We start from the raw sequence: 14505 nt of genomic DNA on the forward strand, positions 1-14505 counted from the left end.
TACCTTCAGTTTGAATTTACATGGCTTTGGTCTCTGAGGCAATAAAATTGGAAAATATTGTTGAAGTCCTAATTAGGTGGCTTGTTTACTATGATAGTGGGGTTTTTTCACTTGCCTCTTTTGAAGTGCTGGTGTGTAGGGAAAAACAAACAGAAAACAATCTGTATTAGTAATCTTTTGTGTGGTATACTCTCACTGGGTGAAAGGGGTCTTGCCAAGGACAGTCGTTGTTCTCACTTGTGGGTGGGTTTTTGCCCTGCTGGTCTTTCAGGATTTGATAGAGAAGGTTGTGATCCTGCGCAAAGCCGTGCAGCTCACGCAGGCTGTGGACCCCAACGCCATGGGTGCCCTTTTGGCTGAGAAGATGAGCCAGTATGCCAACCTCCTGGCTGCTCAGGGAAGCCTGGCTGCTGCACTGACCTTCCTCCCTGCCAACACCAACCAGGTATGGGCTTCAGGCTCTTTGCTCCCTCTCTGTGAACAGGTGTGCCTCAAGCAGAGGTCTCTGCACGGTGCAGTTAGGCACCAGGACTGCCACTTGACATGTACCTTGGAATGTGGCAGTCAGGCTGTTCCCCTCACCCTGCACTGGCCCTGCTGAGCTGGCAGATGTGTACAGACTTCTGCTCTCTCTTGGTTTCACACCCTTGTGCCTGCAGGCAGTGACTGCCAAAGGGTGTCCCTCCTGCAAGCCAGACATGGCAAATGAAATGACATTAACATTTGGTTGTTCTCTTCCCACTTCCCATCTTCCATCAGCTGATATTTGTAGACAGGCTGGTTTGGGAGTGAGGCAGATAGTTGTAAGGCAGCTCCAATGGCCTCATGTCTCATGCAGAAGAGACTTACTCCAATGGAATAAAGCAGAGCAGGCTTCTGAGAGAGCTCATCAGTGGCCACTCAGCCTGTTGGTGTGATGCACTGGGTGCCAGGCAGTGCATTTCAGCTCCTTTCACTGTCCTGTTCTGATTGCAGCCAAACATCGTGCAGCTGCGGGACAGGCTGTGCAGAGCCCAAGGGGAGCTCCCAGTGGGACAGGGCGGCCTCAAGGGACCATATGAGAGAGAGCCCATGGCCAAAGGACGAGCTGGCCCTGTGGCTGGGCGGATGCAGGCGCCCCAAGCACCAGCCCAGCAGTATTACCAGCAGGTAAATGGGCTTTGGCAATAAGGGAGGGACGTGGTGCTTGAGTTCTCAGAGTGGTGGATGTAATAATGTTTTTCCTTTCTCTTGGTCTGAGGATGTGTGACAAACCTCTACTGAGAGCCTTGTGGTGAAGGTCATTGCTGCTTCCTTTCAGTCAGTACAGATGCCTCTATTACTCCTCATCTGGAAACATCCTTTAAACACCTTGTCAAGTAGCCTGCTGCTGAAGATTAGGTGTTTCCCCCTCTCTGTTTGGCAGTGTGCTTCAGTGCCAAGGACAGCTGTGTGGAGAGCACTGCAGGAGTTCTCTGTGCTTCCTCTCACAGTCCTTGACATTGTCCCATCCCTGCAGGCCTTGGGGCTTGCTCATGCAGCTCACCAGCCTCCACTGGGGCAGATTATTCCCACCCCTAGCTCTGATTTTGGCTGCAGAAGTTGCCAAGCAGTGGCAATAGCACACTGAGGGCACTTTTCTGCAGCTATGGGTGCAGCCTGCTATGAAAACACCTTCTTAGCCAAGTGTAAGGGGACATGGGCTGGTGGGGAGGCTGAGAGCGAGCTGTGCAACAGGAAAGACCTGGTGAGTATGAGACTAACAAGGGTGCTGTGCAGGGAGTAAGAGGAGAAATGGGGGAGGAAAATTCTCTGATTTTGCCTCTAAACTGCGGATAACACTGCAGCAGAACACACTGGCCATCAGGTCAGTGTGCTATGTTGGGCAGCCCTGGCTATGTCTGTCCTTAGAGAGCACTGCCAGGTCTCAAATTCCCCAGCACAGCATTGCAGCTCATCTGGCCTCCTCTAAAGGTGCTCTGGGCTCGGCTTTTCTAAGGCAGAGCTGTGTTAGGGCTGTGGGTGTTCTTAGGCAGAGATTGGCACAAGCAGAGGTATTTCTTGTCTATGCTGCCCCCAAGCACTGCCTGCCAGAAAAACCAGGCCAGGAAGAAAGAAGGGATAAAAGGTTGGGGGGGGGGCGTTGGGCATTCTTGATGTCAGCAGTATTGTGTGACTCTGCCTTCTCTGCAGGGTGTTAGCAAGGTAGATTTCAGAAGTGACAAAGCCTTCATCCAGGATTTACCTTGCTAACCCCATTGCATATGATTTTAAATGCATCATCATTAATAGTCAAGTCTACTCTGCTGTCTGTGTCTTTGGCCTTCCTCCTCCTAACCAATGAGTTGCCTTGAGAAGTAAAGCTGTGTGTTTCCTGTTTGGCTCTGGATAATAGCAGCTCTCCTCTAGATGTTGAGACTTAAGCAATGCTTTTTTAAACTAGAGTTCCCTCTTTCTCCTTCTGTTTCCAGAACGCCTCAAGCAATTATTTCAGCAAGCCCTGCTCACTAATTAAAGGCTGGGTGTATCACACCCCCACAAGTTCTCTGGGAGTTATGACCCCCTGTGTTGCTGGCTTTTCAGGGAGCTCATCCTCAACAGGAAGGGCTTGAACGGGGCAGGTGTCAGTCAGGAAGGTTCCCAGCTGATGAACCAGAATGGAGAGATAACATGTTTGTGTCTTAGGTTACTTGCTTTGTTTGACTTGCTTTTAAGAAAGCATGTACGTAGGGCTTGTTCAAGCTTGAGGCAGCCTTTGTTTAACTGCTGTCCCAAATAGGAACATGTTCTTAACACTTGGATTCCTTTCAGCATAGTTTTGTTGAACTCTCTTTTTCATCTGAATAAGCCAGGCGTGAAAGGGGATGAAAAAGTCTTTTAGATACTCTGGTGATGAGTTATGCAGGCATTAGCAGTGGCTGTTGTGCAGCTGACTGCACCATTAGCTTAGCACTGCATGGGGTTAGACACACATAGGCTGAAGCCAGCTGAGCCAGCCAGGGCTCCAGGGTCACAGCTTTCCCTCTGCTTACATCCTTGAACCCCAGCCACGTGTCCTGCTGTTGGGCAGCATGCCCACTCCTTGCTCAGGAACGTCACAGGCACAGGAAGTTCTTCATTCCTGTCCCATCAGAAAAGCAGGAGTTGGTTGTATGGAGTTGAAGCTGTTCGGAGTGGCAAAGAAGGAAGGTGGAGGAAAGGAGCTATGGGAGACTGGGAAGCAGTTAACATTATGATGTGTATTTGTGCATGTGCAAGAGCTGAATATCAGTTTTTAACCTTTGAAAATTATTTTTTAACCTTTTTAAATTGATCTGAGGCTCAGTTTAAACAGACTCCTTTTGTGTGAGGCATATGTTTCAATTTAACAGGGAACCTGGGGCTTGCAGTGGTTAGTGATGCTCGCAGTCATGGACCAGTGGTGGGGGGGCTTCTGCAGTGGGGAGGTGATGAAAGATGGAGACCTGGCTGACTGGCACTCATAACACTGCACTTGCTCCACAGCCTGCTGCAACTCCACTGTGCTTTGTCCTCACTCTGCAATTCACTTTGGCTCCAGTGCACAATGATTTTTTTGCCTGTCTTGAATGCAATTCCATTCTTCCTTTGAGATTTTATGGCTGCTACAAGTGCCAGCATGCAAACCTTGCGTTCACTTCTTTGCATCTTGTTTTGTGAAACCCTTTAGACTTTTTTATTGTTTTGTTTTCCATGATTGGTATTTCTTTGTTCAATTCAGGTTAGAATTGCCCCTACTGTCACTACCTGGAGTAACAAAACTCCTACTGCCCTTCCCAGCCATCCTCCTGCAGGCTGTCCCTCTGACACACAGGTATAACCTTCATTATTCCTCTCTGAGCCTCTGCTCCACCCCAGTATGTCCCCTGGTGTAGTCTCTGTGCTTGGCACAGTCTGATACAGATAGATGGAAGGAGCAGCTTCCATGTGTGCTCTGGTTTTACTCTTCTGCATCTCCTTACTTTTTTTTTTTCACCACTGCCCATATGAGTGGCACTGGAAAGTCTTGAGTAGGAACTCAGTGTGACCTGAGCCTCCCCAACCCTTGCCCCACACTGGAATATTTGAAGTATGATTTTTCCTTTCCCCCTTATCCATGGAGTTTAGAAGCTTCAGAGTTACCATTTAAGTTTAGTTGAAAGATGTTCAGGCTGCCTGAACAGCAGGCAGCACTGGCAGGGAGCTCTTCCTTGTGCAGGCAGGTGTGTGCTGCTCTGCTTGCTGCTGAAGTCACTGCACATCCAGCTGTGCTTTCGGTGCTGTGCTGGGCACCCTAAGGCACTGGGGTGGTTGGAGGCGTTTGCCTCTGTGCTGGTGATTCCCTTCTTCCAGGGAATGTGGTTTCAGGCCTTGAAATGTGAACTCATCATTTTGCTGCAGATCTGCTTCAGTATTGCATTACCATTACTGATTAAATCCTGTCTCTCCCAACCATTTTTCCTGTAATTTTTTTTGACAGGGGGAAAACCCACCTCCTCCAGGGTTTATCATGCCAGGTGCTGTTGGCCCCAGCATGCCACCACAGCAAGCCACATCTTCCAACTACAGCATGTACTCACAAGCAGGAGCACGGCCACCATACCCACAGAGTGAGTGACAGCAGCTTCCCCCTCTCCCTCCTGCCCAGGTGGGCCAGATTAACTCAGGGATAACCAGTCCCCTCCTGTGGCTGGGAGTGTTCAGACCACACCAGTCCCACGGTTCTCGCAGGGTGGGGAGAAAGATGGGGTGACATCTGAGGGTTGTCATTTCTTGGTGGTATCCAGGCATCAGATACCCTCTGTCAAACATTCCCCCCTCAGCTCTCAGACTCACTCCTCACCTGTCATTGCCCAAGGTTGTGCTAGGGTCAGAAACTCCGAAGTCTGAGTCCTGGGAAAGCAGCACAGAGAGACACAGCTCATCTGTGTGCAAATGGCCATCCATTTCTCATTGGGGCTCCATGGAAATGGGAGAGGGAATGAAGAAATGAGGGCAGTAATAGAGATGAGTGAAGGAGGGGGAAGAGTCCTGACTCATTCAAAACAGAGATTGAAAGTACTGGCATGAGGGAGGAAAAATGGCCATAGATGAGCAAAGGCAGTAAAATTAGACTGCAAGGCCCCCGGTGAAAGACAGGCTGTGAGCTTAAGTTCCCTTCCAGAGTCTGTGTTCACTTCCTTGGCATCAGTTTTCCCTTTGTGAAAACATGGGACAGGGCTTTCCTTTCTCTGAGAGCCCCTGTGAGGGCTGCAGTGGTCCATAAGACAGCAGTGCCCGTGTGTCCCAGCCCCACCCCAAGCAGCACGGTGGCTCTGGGCTGGAGGGTGTGTGTGGGAGAGCAGCAGTCCTTTGAGCCAGGCCATCCTCCCTGTGCCTCCCTGCTCCCAGTGACAGGCTGGGCATTTGAGCAGTCCTACAGGTGCAGGCAGAGTTGTGGGAGCCAGGATTTTGCTGGGCAGGTAAGTGATCTTGGGGGGTAGGGGCATGAAGAGAGCAGAGTCAAGTGCAGAAGGAGGCAGAGGCAGATGAAACCCGCTGCTCTGTTATGAACTCACTGACCGACTGTTTTTTCTCCCTGTTTGTAGCGTATCAGGCCACACAGCAGTACTCCTCTGGATCAGGGGGACCAGCTCTCTATCAGCCTCAGCAGCCTATTGCTGCCCCTGCTTCAGCCTCTTACCCCAGCCCTGCCCCTAACACCACCCCCTCCTACCTGCCCTCTGCCCCTGCCCACCCCATGCCCTCCCCACTGTACCCCGGGCAGCCTCAGCCCTCCCCAACGAGCCTGAATCCCGTCTCTTCCTTCCCTGCTCCTCCTTCTGGCACATCCTTTCAGCATGGCAGGCCAGGACCTCCAGCAACTTCTGTGGCTTATGCATTACCTGCTGGACCAACAGGTACTCTGCCTGCAACCAGTGACCTTCCTGCATCCCAGAGAACAGGTCTGCGCTTGGACAGGGGGGCAGGCAGGGAGGAGGGAGGGCTTGGGTCTTCACCCACTCAGTTAAATATGCACTTTTTTCCTTGTGAATGCTTTGTTAAAAGTTTGCTTTTGCTTAGAGATCAGTTCAAAGCATTTCTAAACCACATCATCACCCCTGTGCATCTGTGATAGGGCTGTGCTGCTGCGCTGAGCAACATGAGCAGTCACCTTTGTCCGGTGAACCAGACCTTGCCACAGTCATAGAGCTTTTGTCTTGCCCAAGACAGGATGCTACAACAGGCTTGGTATGAGGATGCTGTATGCCATGGGTGGATCATGGCTTAATTTTAACATTGGTGTCAGAGCCTGCACTGTGACTGGAGAGCCAAGTACAAAAATGAGCAAGTTTTCCTAATCGCTGCAGACAAGATGATCCCAATTCTCCTCACTGAATGATTTTGCAGATGTGATTTGTCCGTGTCCCTAGTTCTTGAGCAGCCTTTTAAGCCCAGGATTGGCAGCATATTTAATTCAATCAGCGTTTCCTGTGGCATCAGCTCTCTTTCATTATTTTGTCCCTAACCTCTTACTGCGATGGGATTTACTGTGGCTGCAAATGCCTTAAAAGATAATCCGAAGTGATTTAGAAATGCTTTTATTTGTCTCTTCCCTGAATGTCAATTAAAAGCATGTGTGTGTGGCTGACACTTAGGAGCATGTTGGAGCATGCTTGGTGAGAGAGCACTTTCTGAGGTGGGGCTCCATGTCTGCTTGTGACTGCCTGGGTGTTACTGCTGTGGGACAGTGACCTTGCCTGCCATAACAAACCTGTCCCTTCACTTAGCAGCCTGTGAAACAGCAGCTTTGCATATCAGATAGTGCAGGAAGAATCAGCAGTCCTTTTCTAAACCTGCTCATGAAAATCCTTCATATCCAGGTGGTCCAGCTGTACAGTCAAGGAGCACATCTGGGAAGGGGAGGGTGCAAAAAATACTGGGCAAGATTTGAGGGATGTTTTGGGGATGTCTGCTCTGCTGACAGGCCCTGATGTGCCCACTGTCATTCCTTCTCTTATTTTACAAATCTGTTAGGGATGATGCAGTGCAGAAGAGGCATTTTGCCTTTGGCAGCATGAATCCTGTGAGTAGATGCTCCCATTGGTGTCCTTGAGGCTGGCAGCTCACATACCCTCTTGTGTTTGGGGGAGAAGTGAATTCTTTGCTATGTCACAAAATAGGACTGGTGTAGGACTGCCAGTGTTGCAAGGGGGGAAAAGGCCTTTTCTGTCCACCATATAGCCAGATTTGGCCTCCTCTCTGTTTTTGGAGGTGCTGTACTGTGACCTCTCCTGACCCTACATTACAGGTCACATCAAACTTGAATCCCTAAGCCAGAGGAATTATTAAAATGGATGAAAGGAGAGGTGTTGGATAGGGTTCTAGGCTTGGGATGTTAACCAGCACATTATAATGCAGACAGCATAGCTTCTGCACCTCCAAATAAATGCAAGGAACAAGAAAATTGTTCTTTCTTACCTGTTTTACTACTTAACTTGTATCACTGGCAGGCACTTTGGCTCTGCCACTTGCTAAGTTTCTTGCAGGGATGTGACATTAGTCCCACATGGCATGCTCAGTGTGGGTGAAGCTCTTTTCAGAGTTAAAAGTTGTTCATATTAGGCTTTTAATCAAACTTTGAGAACTAGCAGTGCTGCTTCTGTTTTTCTCAATAGCTGTGGTGAGCAGGGTAGCCAGTACCAAGGGTCAGACCTTCAGGAACCCCAACTTGGGCATCTGCAGCCTTAGGCTGAAATGCAGACATGGACTGCAGGGCATGGTGAGGTGCTGAGCCCAGGATGGCTCATGCATGCACGCAAGTGATGATTGCAGCTGGGGAGCTATGGAAAAAAGGCAAAGTGTTCTCTTCCTGTGTTTAGATTACACCTTTCAGAAAGCATACCAACAAGAATGAAAAAACCCTTGTTTTCTGAGTGAAGCAATGACAGTGTACATACTTGATATGCTTAACCACCAACACATTTTCTGAGCAGCTGCACTGCCTTGGCATGGGATCTTGTAGAACCACTGAGATCCACAGCCAGAAGTAGACCTCACCTGTAATTGAGTGTTCTGGTGCAGTGATGCTGATCCTGGTAATGAAGTGCTGTGCTTTTGTGTGTGGTGATGATCTAATCTGGGAACATCATGCTTCACTTTGCAGTTGTGACTCATTTAAAGGCAGGAGTAAGGGAGGAAGGAAAAAAATACCTCAAATCTGAACTGTTGAAAAGCACCTGACCTTTGAACTGGCTTGGATTTAAAGATGCATGTAAAAAGGAAGAGTTCTGTAAATATTTTGGGTTTTTTGCAAAGGCACATAATATTACTATGTTAAGCTGTTCTTGAAGCTTCTATAAGCAAGAAAAGCCTACATTTAATTTTATTTTCAACCCCTCTCACTTTATCTTGTGATAGATCTTAGAACCTACTTTCAAGGGAGTTCTAATTTTCAGTATCTTGAATCTTATTTGAAAATGCAATACACTAATCCTGAGCTAAAATAAGGGTTTGCACCAGAAGTTGTGAGCAGGCCAACCTTAGGGACAGGAGTTATCTTATCCCCAAAGCTCCTCTCCTCTTTGGAATGGTGAGGGCTTTATTGGCTACATTTTGCTGTTTGGATTTGTTGCTCAGTCTGAGCAGGCAGTGTCTTTTTTGTGTGAGTGTAAAGTTGATGTGTTGCTGGGCTGCATGCAGTTGAGAGTGTGCCTTGGTTTGAGAAAATTCTTGAGAGATCCACCTTAAGGCGAAGTACTTCAAGCATCTCTTGAAGAGCTTTCTGGAATGGTAAAATGGTGTTGAGAAGATTATGGCTAAGAGTAATGTTCTGTCAGCTGCACTGGAATAGAAAATGAGAACATCAGAAGAGATGAGAAGAAGGGCCAGAACGCTGCAACATTTGTTATAAATAACTAGGAACACTGATTTACTGCATGGAAAGAGCAACAAGCTTGTTTTGGGGGAAGGTGGACAAAAGCAATTCCATGGGGGGTTTGAACAAATGACTTGTCTCCAAGCAAGCATTATAATTAGGTTAGGTGTTTTTTTCTGCTGATGCATGTTGTGAAACTAAATTGCTGGTCAAAAATTAAAGACCAACTGCTTTATTATTTTTGAAGAAAAATTTTTTTTAGTTATCTTTGCATTTTGTCTGCAGAAAGTCTACCATCTCAAGACCAGGCCTCTCTCTTCGCAGGTGAACTAGGTACCACCTAACCTGAATATAATTACAGCCACTACATGAAATTAATTGAACATACATCAATTATGCAAATGTTCTTTAGCAGACATTGTGTGATGCTGTTTGCCAATTAGACTTTAATCAAATTGATTTTTAATTCCTTAATTGAAACCAATAACAATATATCTGGAGTTTTTAACCACAGAAACAAAGTGTTTTTAAATATTTCCCTTTTTTTTCATGCAAATTATTCCAGGAAATTAACAGCAGTAACAGTCTGGGAGATTTTCTTAATGTATTACAGCTATCACTTAGACTCCATGTATCTGAAATACTCTGGGATTTTCTAGATAGAGAGGAATAGAGGAGGCTGCCAGGCGATGGCACTGCCTTTGGTTAACGTGCTCTGGATGTAAAACTTGCTTGACAAAAGCCTGGGAGCAAATGAAATTTCAGATAAATTGAGCAAATTCTGCAGTAATGTTAACCCACACTAAGGTAAATTCATCATCTGCTAAGTGAAAAACACTGTGGTGAAAAAGTCCATTGAGCAGGGATTTGGTTTTGTTGGCTTTTTGTGGCTTTGTGCAATAAATCCTGATTACTTGGGGTGGCAGCAGTAATGCCTGGATGTAATGCCATGGGCTCAATTCCATGTGCTCTGTGAGGAGATGGGCAGCTCTTTCTAATGCACTAATGGGAGCTTTGGGGTGCAAATCTCACAGCTGCAGGGGGCTTGCTTTCTTGGGAGAGCAGAAAGTTTGGTGCAGAGCAACACCCCAGACTTGGAGTGAATCTGCTCAGGCATCCTCTGTGCTTCCAGTTTCAAACAAATCGCCCCGGTACAGAAAGATTTTTCCACCTTGCTCAAGCAGCTCTGCTCTGATTTGGGGTACAAAGCACCCAAAACCATGCTGTAGCTGGCAGGGGAAAGCTGGGTTTATGGCTCTTCTCTGTTTCCAAGGTGACTGGGTGAACCTGAAATGCTCAAGGCCTCTTATGCCTCTTCTTTTTCTGTGGTGTTTTGTGTGGTGTTGCTGGGGAACTTCATGTACAAATGTCCTGGATGAGCACTCTTCACACACTGTGTGTAGCAGGGCTTTTTTGGGCATGATAGGCTCTCTTCAAAGGCATGTCTGCTCAAAGCTCTTTTTTCCTGCAAGAGAAGGAAAAGTTAATAATTAAGTTATTAACTTGAGAACAATTGGTCAAGATCCCAAACCTTGCCTGGGGGGCACAGAGCCGGCAGGGATGTTGGGAGGCTCTGGCTGGCACGGGAGATGTTCTGGCCCTCAGGGAAGAGCAGAGGAGCAGGCAGGGCAGGCTCTGCCAGTAGAGCCATGACATGTATCTGGCCCAGCTGAGCTTAAGGTATCACTGCCTTCCTCCCAGGTACTTACAGTCTCTGTTTTCTTTCTGTCCCAGGGCCTCAGAATGGCTGGAATGACCCTCCCACCCTCAACAGAGCTGCCAAGAAGAAGAAGGTACTCTTGGAAGTTCTACCTCAATACTACTGAATGCTGGTCACTTGAAAAACAATAATTTAAGCTGCTCCTGGGAAATGTGTTGGCGGGATAATGGAAGAGAAGTGTTAGCAGCAAACACAAGCTGCATCTCATGAGCAGAAATGGCCTTTATGGCTCTCTAATATGCATTATCCCTTTCAAAATGTCTAAGCCTCTAAAAGGGATGGTGGAGTTTTGCTGAAGTTGTGGTTGTTAATAACAACATTGTTCATGGTTTGAAGCAAATACTTCCAACTGTTTTCATCTGTAGTAAAGCAGCAGAGTTTTGCAGGAGATGATACTTAGGCAAAATGAGGAGGCTGTGCAAATTGTTATAGATCATTGACATTGCTGGAGCTGAAAGCAATTTATCCTAAATAAGGATCTGACCCTTTGAGATCTGGTGAGAGTAAGACAATTTCCGTGATGGAGATAATGTAGTTCTGCAAAATGGATTTCAATTGCAGCAGGGCAGGATAATTGGGAACACTTGGCGTGGAGCAGAGCGAGCCTTTTCATCCCCTGGTGCTGCTGTAGCCTGGAGTATCTCCACAGCAGTCAGTGTTACCCACCACTCTCTGACCCTGGGAAGCAAGAGTTAGTCTGGAGCATGTAAAGTGTGGGGAGAAGCCAAGGATAAGGTCTGGGTGAAGGCAAAGGCAGAAATCTTCCTTACCCTTTAGGTTTTGGTCTCTGCAGTTCAAGGTGAAGAAGCTTTTGGAGGCTGGATAAAGATCTCTTAGTGTCAGAATAACTGCTGGAGCAGAGACCTCAAGAAGCAGCCTTCTGCACACAGGGTGTTTGCTACTTCTGTGTGTGTCACAGCCAGAATTTCTGTCATAGCCAAGGCTTGCGGGTTGGCTGCTTCTAAATGAGGAATGTGTTTGTTGCACTCCCTGTTGGGTATTTAACAAATCTGTCAGTTGCGTTTCTATGTTTGTTTCCCTTCTGTCCACCATCTGAGGGGTGGTTTAGGAAATTATAAAATGACTCACCACATGGACTATTATAAAATAGAAGAAATGTCTGGCATTTCAAGCCATAATTTTCAGCTGTTTTCCTCCTAGCTAAGAACTTATTCACCACTCAAAAGTTTATTGCTGTGATTCATTTCTTTTATAATTTACTTTGTTGCAGGATTGGGATTTTTTTTTTTTCTGCTATCCCAAACCACCAGCTTAAGTCTAGCATCATTCATTCAGGGTTCTGTAATCTTCCCTTTTTTTCCCATATGCACCCAAAGAAATGTGCATGTTTCCATGGAAGCCCTTTCTGTTGTTTTGATTCCTGCATGTTGTGTAACAGAAGCCAGTAGTTCATTTTGTTGTGGCTTCCCTCTACCAAATGTTTGTGGAACATCCCTGTGTAAAGACTGGCAGATGCTCAAGGATGAATCTGAAATGCCCATGTAATCTGCCTTTGAGCAGACCTGTGTGCCAGAAGCTTGAAATGCTTTCAGGAGCTTTACTGGGGCAAGTTGCTGGCTGTGACCTACGTACTGCGTGGACAAAAATACACCCTTGAAAGTGAGACACAAAAGTCTAAATATAATGACCCAATAGTAAGAATAGATGTAGGTGTGGGTTAGTTTTCTCTTCTAATAGTGCTGGTCTGCCAAACCTCTGGGTTGGAGGGAGGGTGGCTCTGATTGAGCTGGCTGCACTCAGCTCTTGTGGCCAGGGGCAGGCTGGGCTGCCCCAAGGCACTTCTTACTGTGGAGCCAGAGTGAAATTGTGATGTCTGCCCCTGTTATTTCTGTATCCAGCACTCCCAATTACTGTGGTTTCGGAAGTCTGCAAGAGCTGGGTGTTGTGCTGTGCCTGCAGCAGTCACACCAACATAAATGCCCTGCTTTTTTCCCTTTTCCCCAGGTCCCTGACAACTTCCTGCCCCCGGTGCCCATCACCTCCCCCATCATGAACCCGCTGGTGGATCCGCAGGCTCAGCTGCAGCAGCCCCAGGCTCCAGCAGCACCCAGCAGTGCACCCAGCTTCCAGCCTCCACACCTCCCTGCAGGGCAGCTGGTGCTGCAGGGTGGCTTCCAGCCTGCTTCCCAGCCCCTGGGGCCATCCATCATGCCACCCACTGTTTCCAAACGCAGCACGGAGGGGGCCCCGGGGGCCCCAATTGGCAATGCCATCCAGGTAAGGTGGCCTCAGCACTGTGTAGGTTTGTTTGTCCATCAGTAGAGCCTGCCAGGCAGGATCCTGTTGTACAGGCTTTTCTTGTAGCCACAAAGTATACCATGGAGTTTCTAGGCACTGGCTTTGCACCGTGCTGGCATTTTGTTACTGTCAGCTCCACCTAGGTGCCACTAATCCTCTAGTCAGTATGGGCCAACAAGCTGCTTCCTTCTGCAACTTTCACTGCTTCCCAGAGGGAGCAACAGCAGGTGCTGGTAAAGTCAGCTCCACATGCCCACAGGGAAGAAATAGGAGTTGTGCCAAGCTAGGTAATAATGCCACTTGGTTTAGCTGAAAACAACATGTGGGCACGGTGACCTGGAAAAGCCTCACCTGTTCTCTATTGCTCAGCACGTGCAGGCACTGCCAACAGAGAAGATCACCAAGAAGCCCATCCCTGAGGAGCACCTTATTCTGAAGACTACATTTGAAGCTCTCATCCAGAGGTGCCTGCTGTCTGCCTCCGATCCGGTAGGTGATTTCTGGTAACAAACCACTGGAGCTGGATAGGAAAAACATTTCCCATGGCAGCCAGTACATTGTAAGTGAGCTATCCCTCCCAAAGCTTCTCATTTATTTCTGATGGCCAGTAAATAGCGTGCCACCACAAAGCCCAGCTGCTGACTGTTCAGCTCGTGCCTGCCACATGCTAAAGATGGTTAAGAGGGCTTTGTGCACTGAGTTTACTTGGTCTTGTCAGTTCAGTATCACTCAGTTGCTCCAGATTTAAAGGCTGTAGGGTGCATATATGTTTGTATGTGTATATAGTGTATCCTGCTTTCCCTTTGACCTTTTCTTCCTCTAAGTGCCCCTTCCCCCAGACAGACAAAGAAGGCAAAAGCATTCCACTCATATCTGCACCTGGGGATTGCTTTTCTGCTCTGCCAACACATTTTGCTTGCTTCTTGTTAAGCCTCTCTGATTTCTTAGGCAGTGAAAGTGTTTCAGCCCACAGAGACAAGAGACACCACCCTGACTGTACACATCAGTTGTTGTCAGAACAAATACAGGCACTGCTCAGCTGTTGCATTCTAAAGGGAAAATGGGAATGGGAACTAAGGAGCGAGGAGGACAACCAGTTTGCACTTCCACCTAGTTGCTTTGGCTGGAGAGATGTCTTGCTGTTTCCTAGACACAATTTATTCCTCTCTGTCCTAGCTGACCATCTGTAAAATGAAAATAGCATGTGCACCTTCTCGTGGGTTTTGAAACAAATATTCTTTGGTCATGCATCTGAGAGTTCTGGAGCCCAAGAGAACTGGGGGTTTCTTACCTGCACCTTCTCGGGTACTTTCTCCTTAGATATCTCAGTTCCTTGATGACATAACTGCATCTGAGGAGTTTTCTTCATGTGGCCCAAGATCCATGTGCTGTGTTCTCCTTTATGCCATCTGAACAGCTTTCCCTAATTTCTAGCACAGCAAGCAGCCTGCAGTTGGTCTTTACCCTTGAGCTAGAGCATTCCCACAGGCTTTATTTTCTCCTGGCAATTATTCAATCCAGAGAAATGTTTCCAGTTGCCAGGGAAAATGACAGTTATCCTAAATGAAGATGGATTAATGCACAAACTGATTTAGGAGGAAATTCCATTACTCTTGTGCACTGATGCCATTTCTGCTGCTGTTGACTAGCACCTTTTTTGTGCTCCTAAATTGTAACCTTGATTCTTTATTAC

General features: G+C 47.4%; 1 protein-coding gene across 19 annotated transcripts in view; it reads left to right on the forward strand.

Annotated features, from left to right (window-relative positions):
* Nucleotides 1–14505, forward strand: part of SEC31A (SEC31 homolog A, COPII coat complex component) — a 38404-nt gene that overhangs the window by 21508 nt on the left and 2391 nt on the right. For 2 of the 19 annotated variants that reach the window (XM_056490235.1, XM_056490241.1), the window contains 9 exons: nucleotides 272–445; nucleotides 976–1149; nucleotides 3719–3811; nucleotides 4457–4586; nucleotides 5565–5921; nucleotides 9119–9166; nucleotides 10568–10626; nucleotides 12519–12791; nucleotides 13182–13301. In XM_056490235.1, coding sequence (XP_056346210.1) covers nucleotides 272–445; nucleotides 976–1149; nucleotides 3719–3811; nucleotides 4457–4586; nucleotides 5565–5921; nucleotides 9119–9166; nucleotides 10568–10626; nucleotides 12519–12791; nucleotides 13182–13301 — 1428 coding nt within the window. The remainder of the gene's footprint in view (nucleotides 1–271; nucleotides 446–975; nucleotides 1150–3718; nucleotides 3812–4456; nucleotides 4587–5564; nucleotides 5922–9118; nucleotides 9167–10567; nucleotides 10627–12518; nucleotides 12792–13181; nucleotides 13302–14505) is intronic. The other 17 variants (XM_056490238.1, XM_056490245.1, XM_056490242.1 and 14 more) reach the window with 12 other exon arrangements.

Source organism: Oenanthe melanoleuca, chromosome 4 (genome assembly GCF_029582105.1).
Source record: "Oenanthe melanoleuca isolate GR-GAL-2019-014 chromosome 4, OMel1.0, whole genome shotgun sequence".
NCBI classification, from domain to species: domain Eukaryota; kingdom Metazoa; phylum Chordata; class Aves; order Passeriformes; family Muscicapidae; genus Oenanthe; species Oenanthe melanoleuca.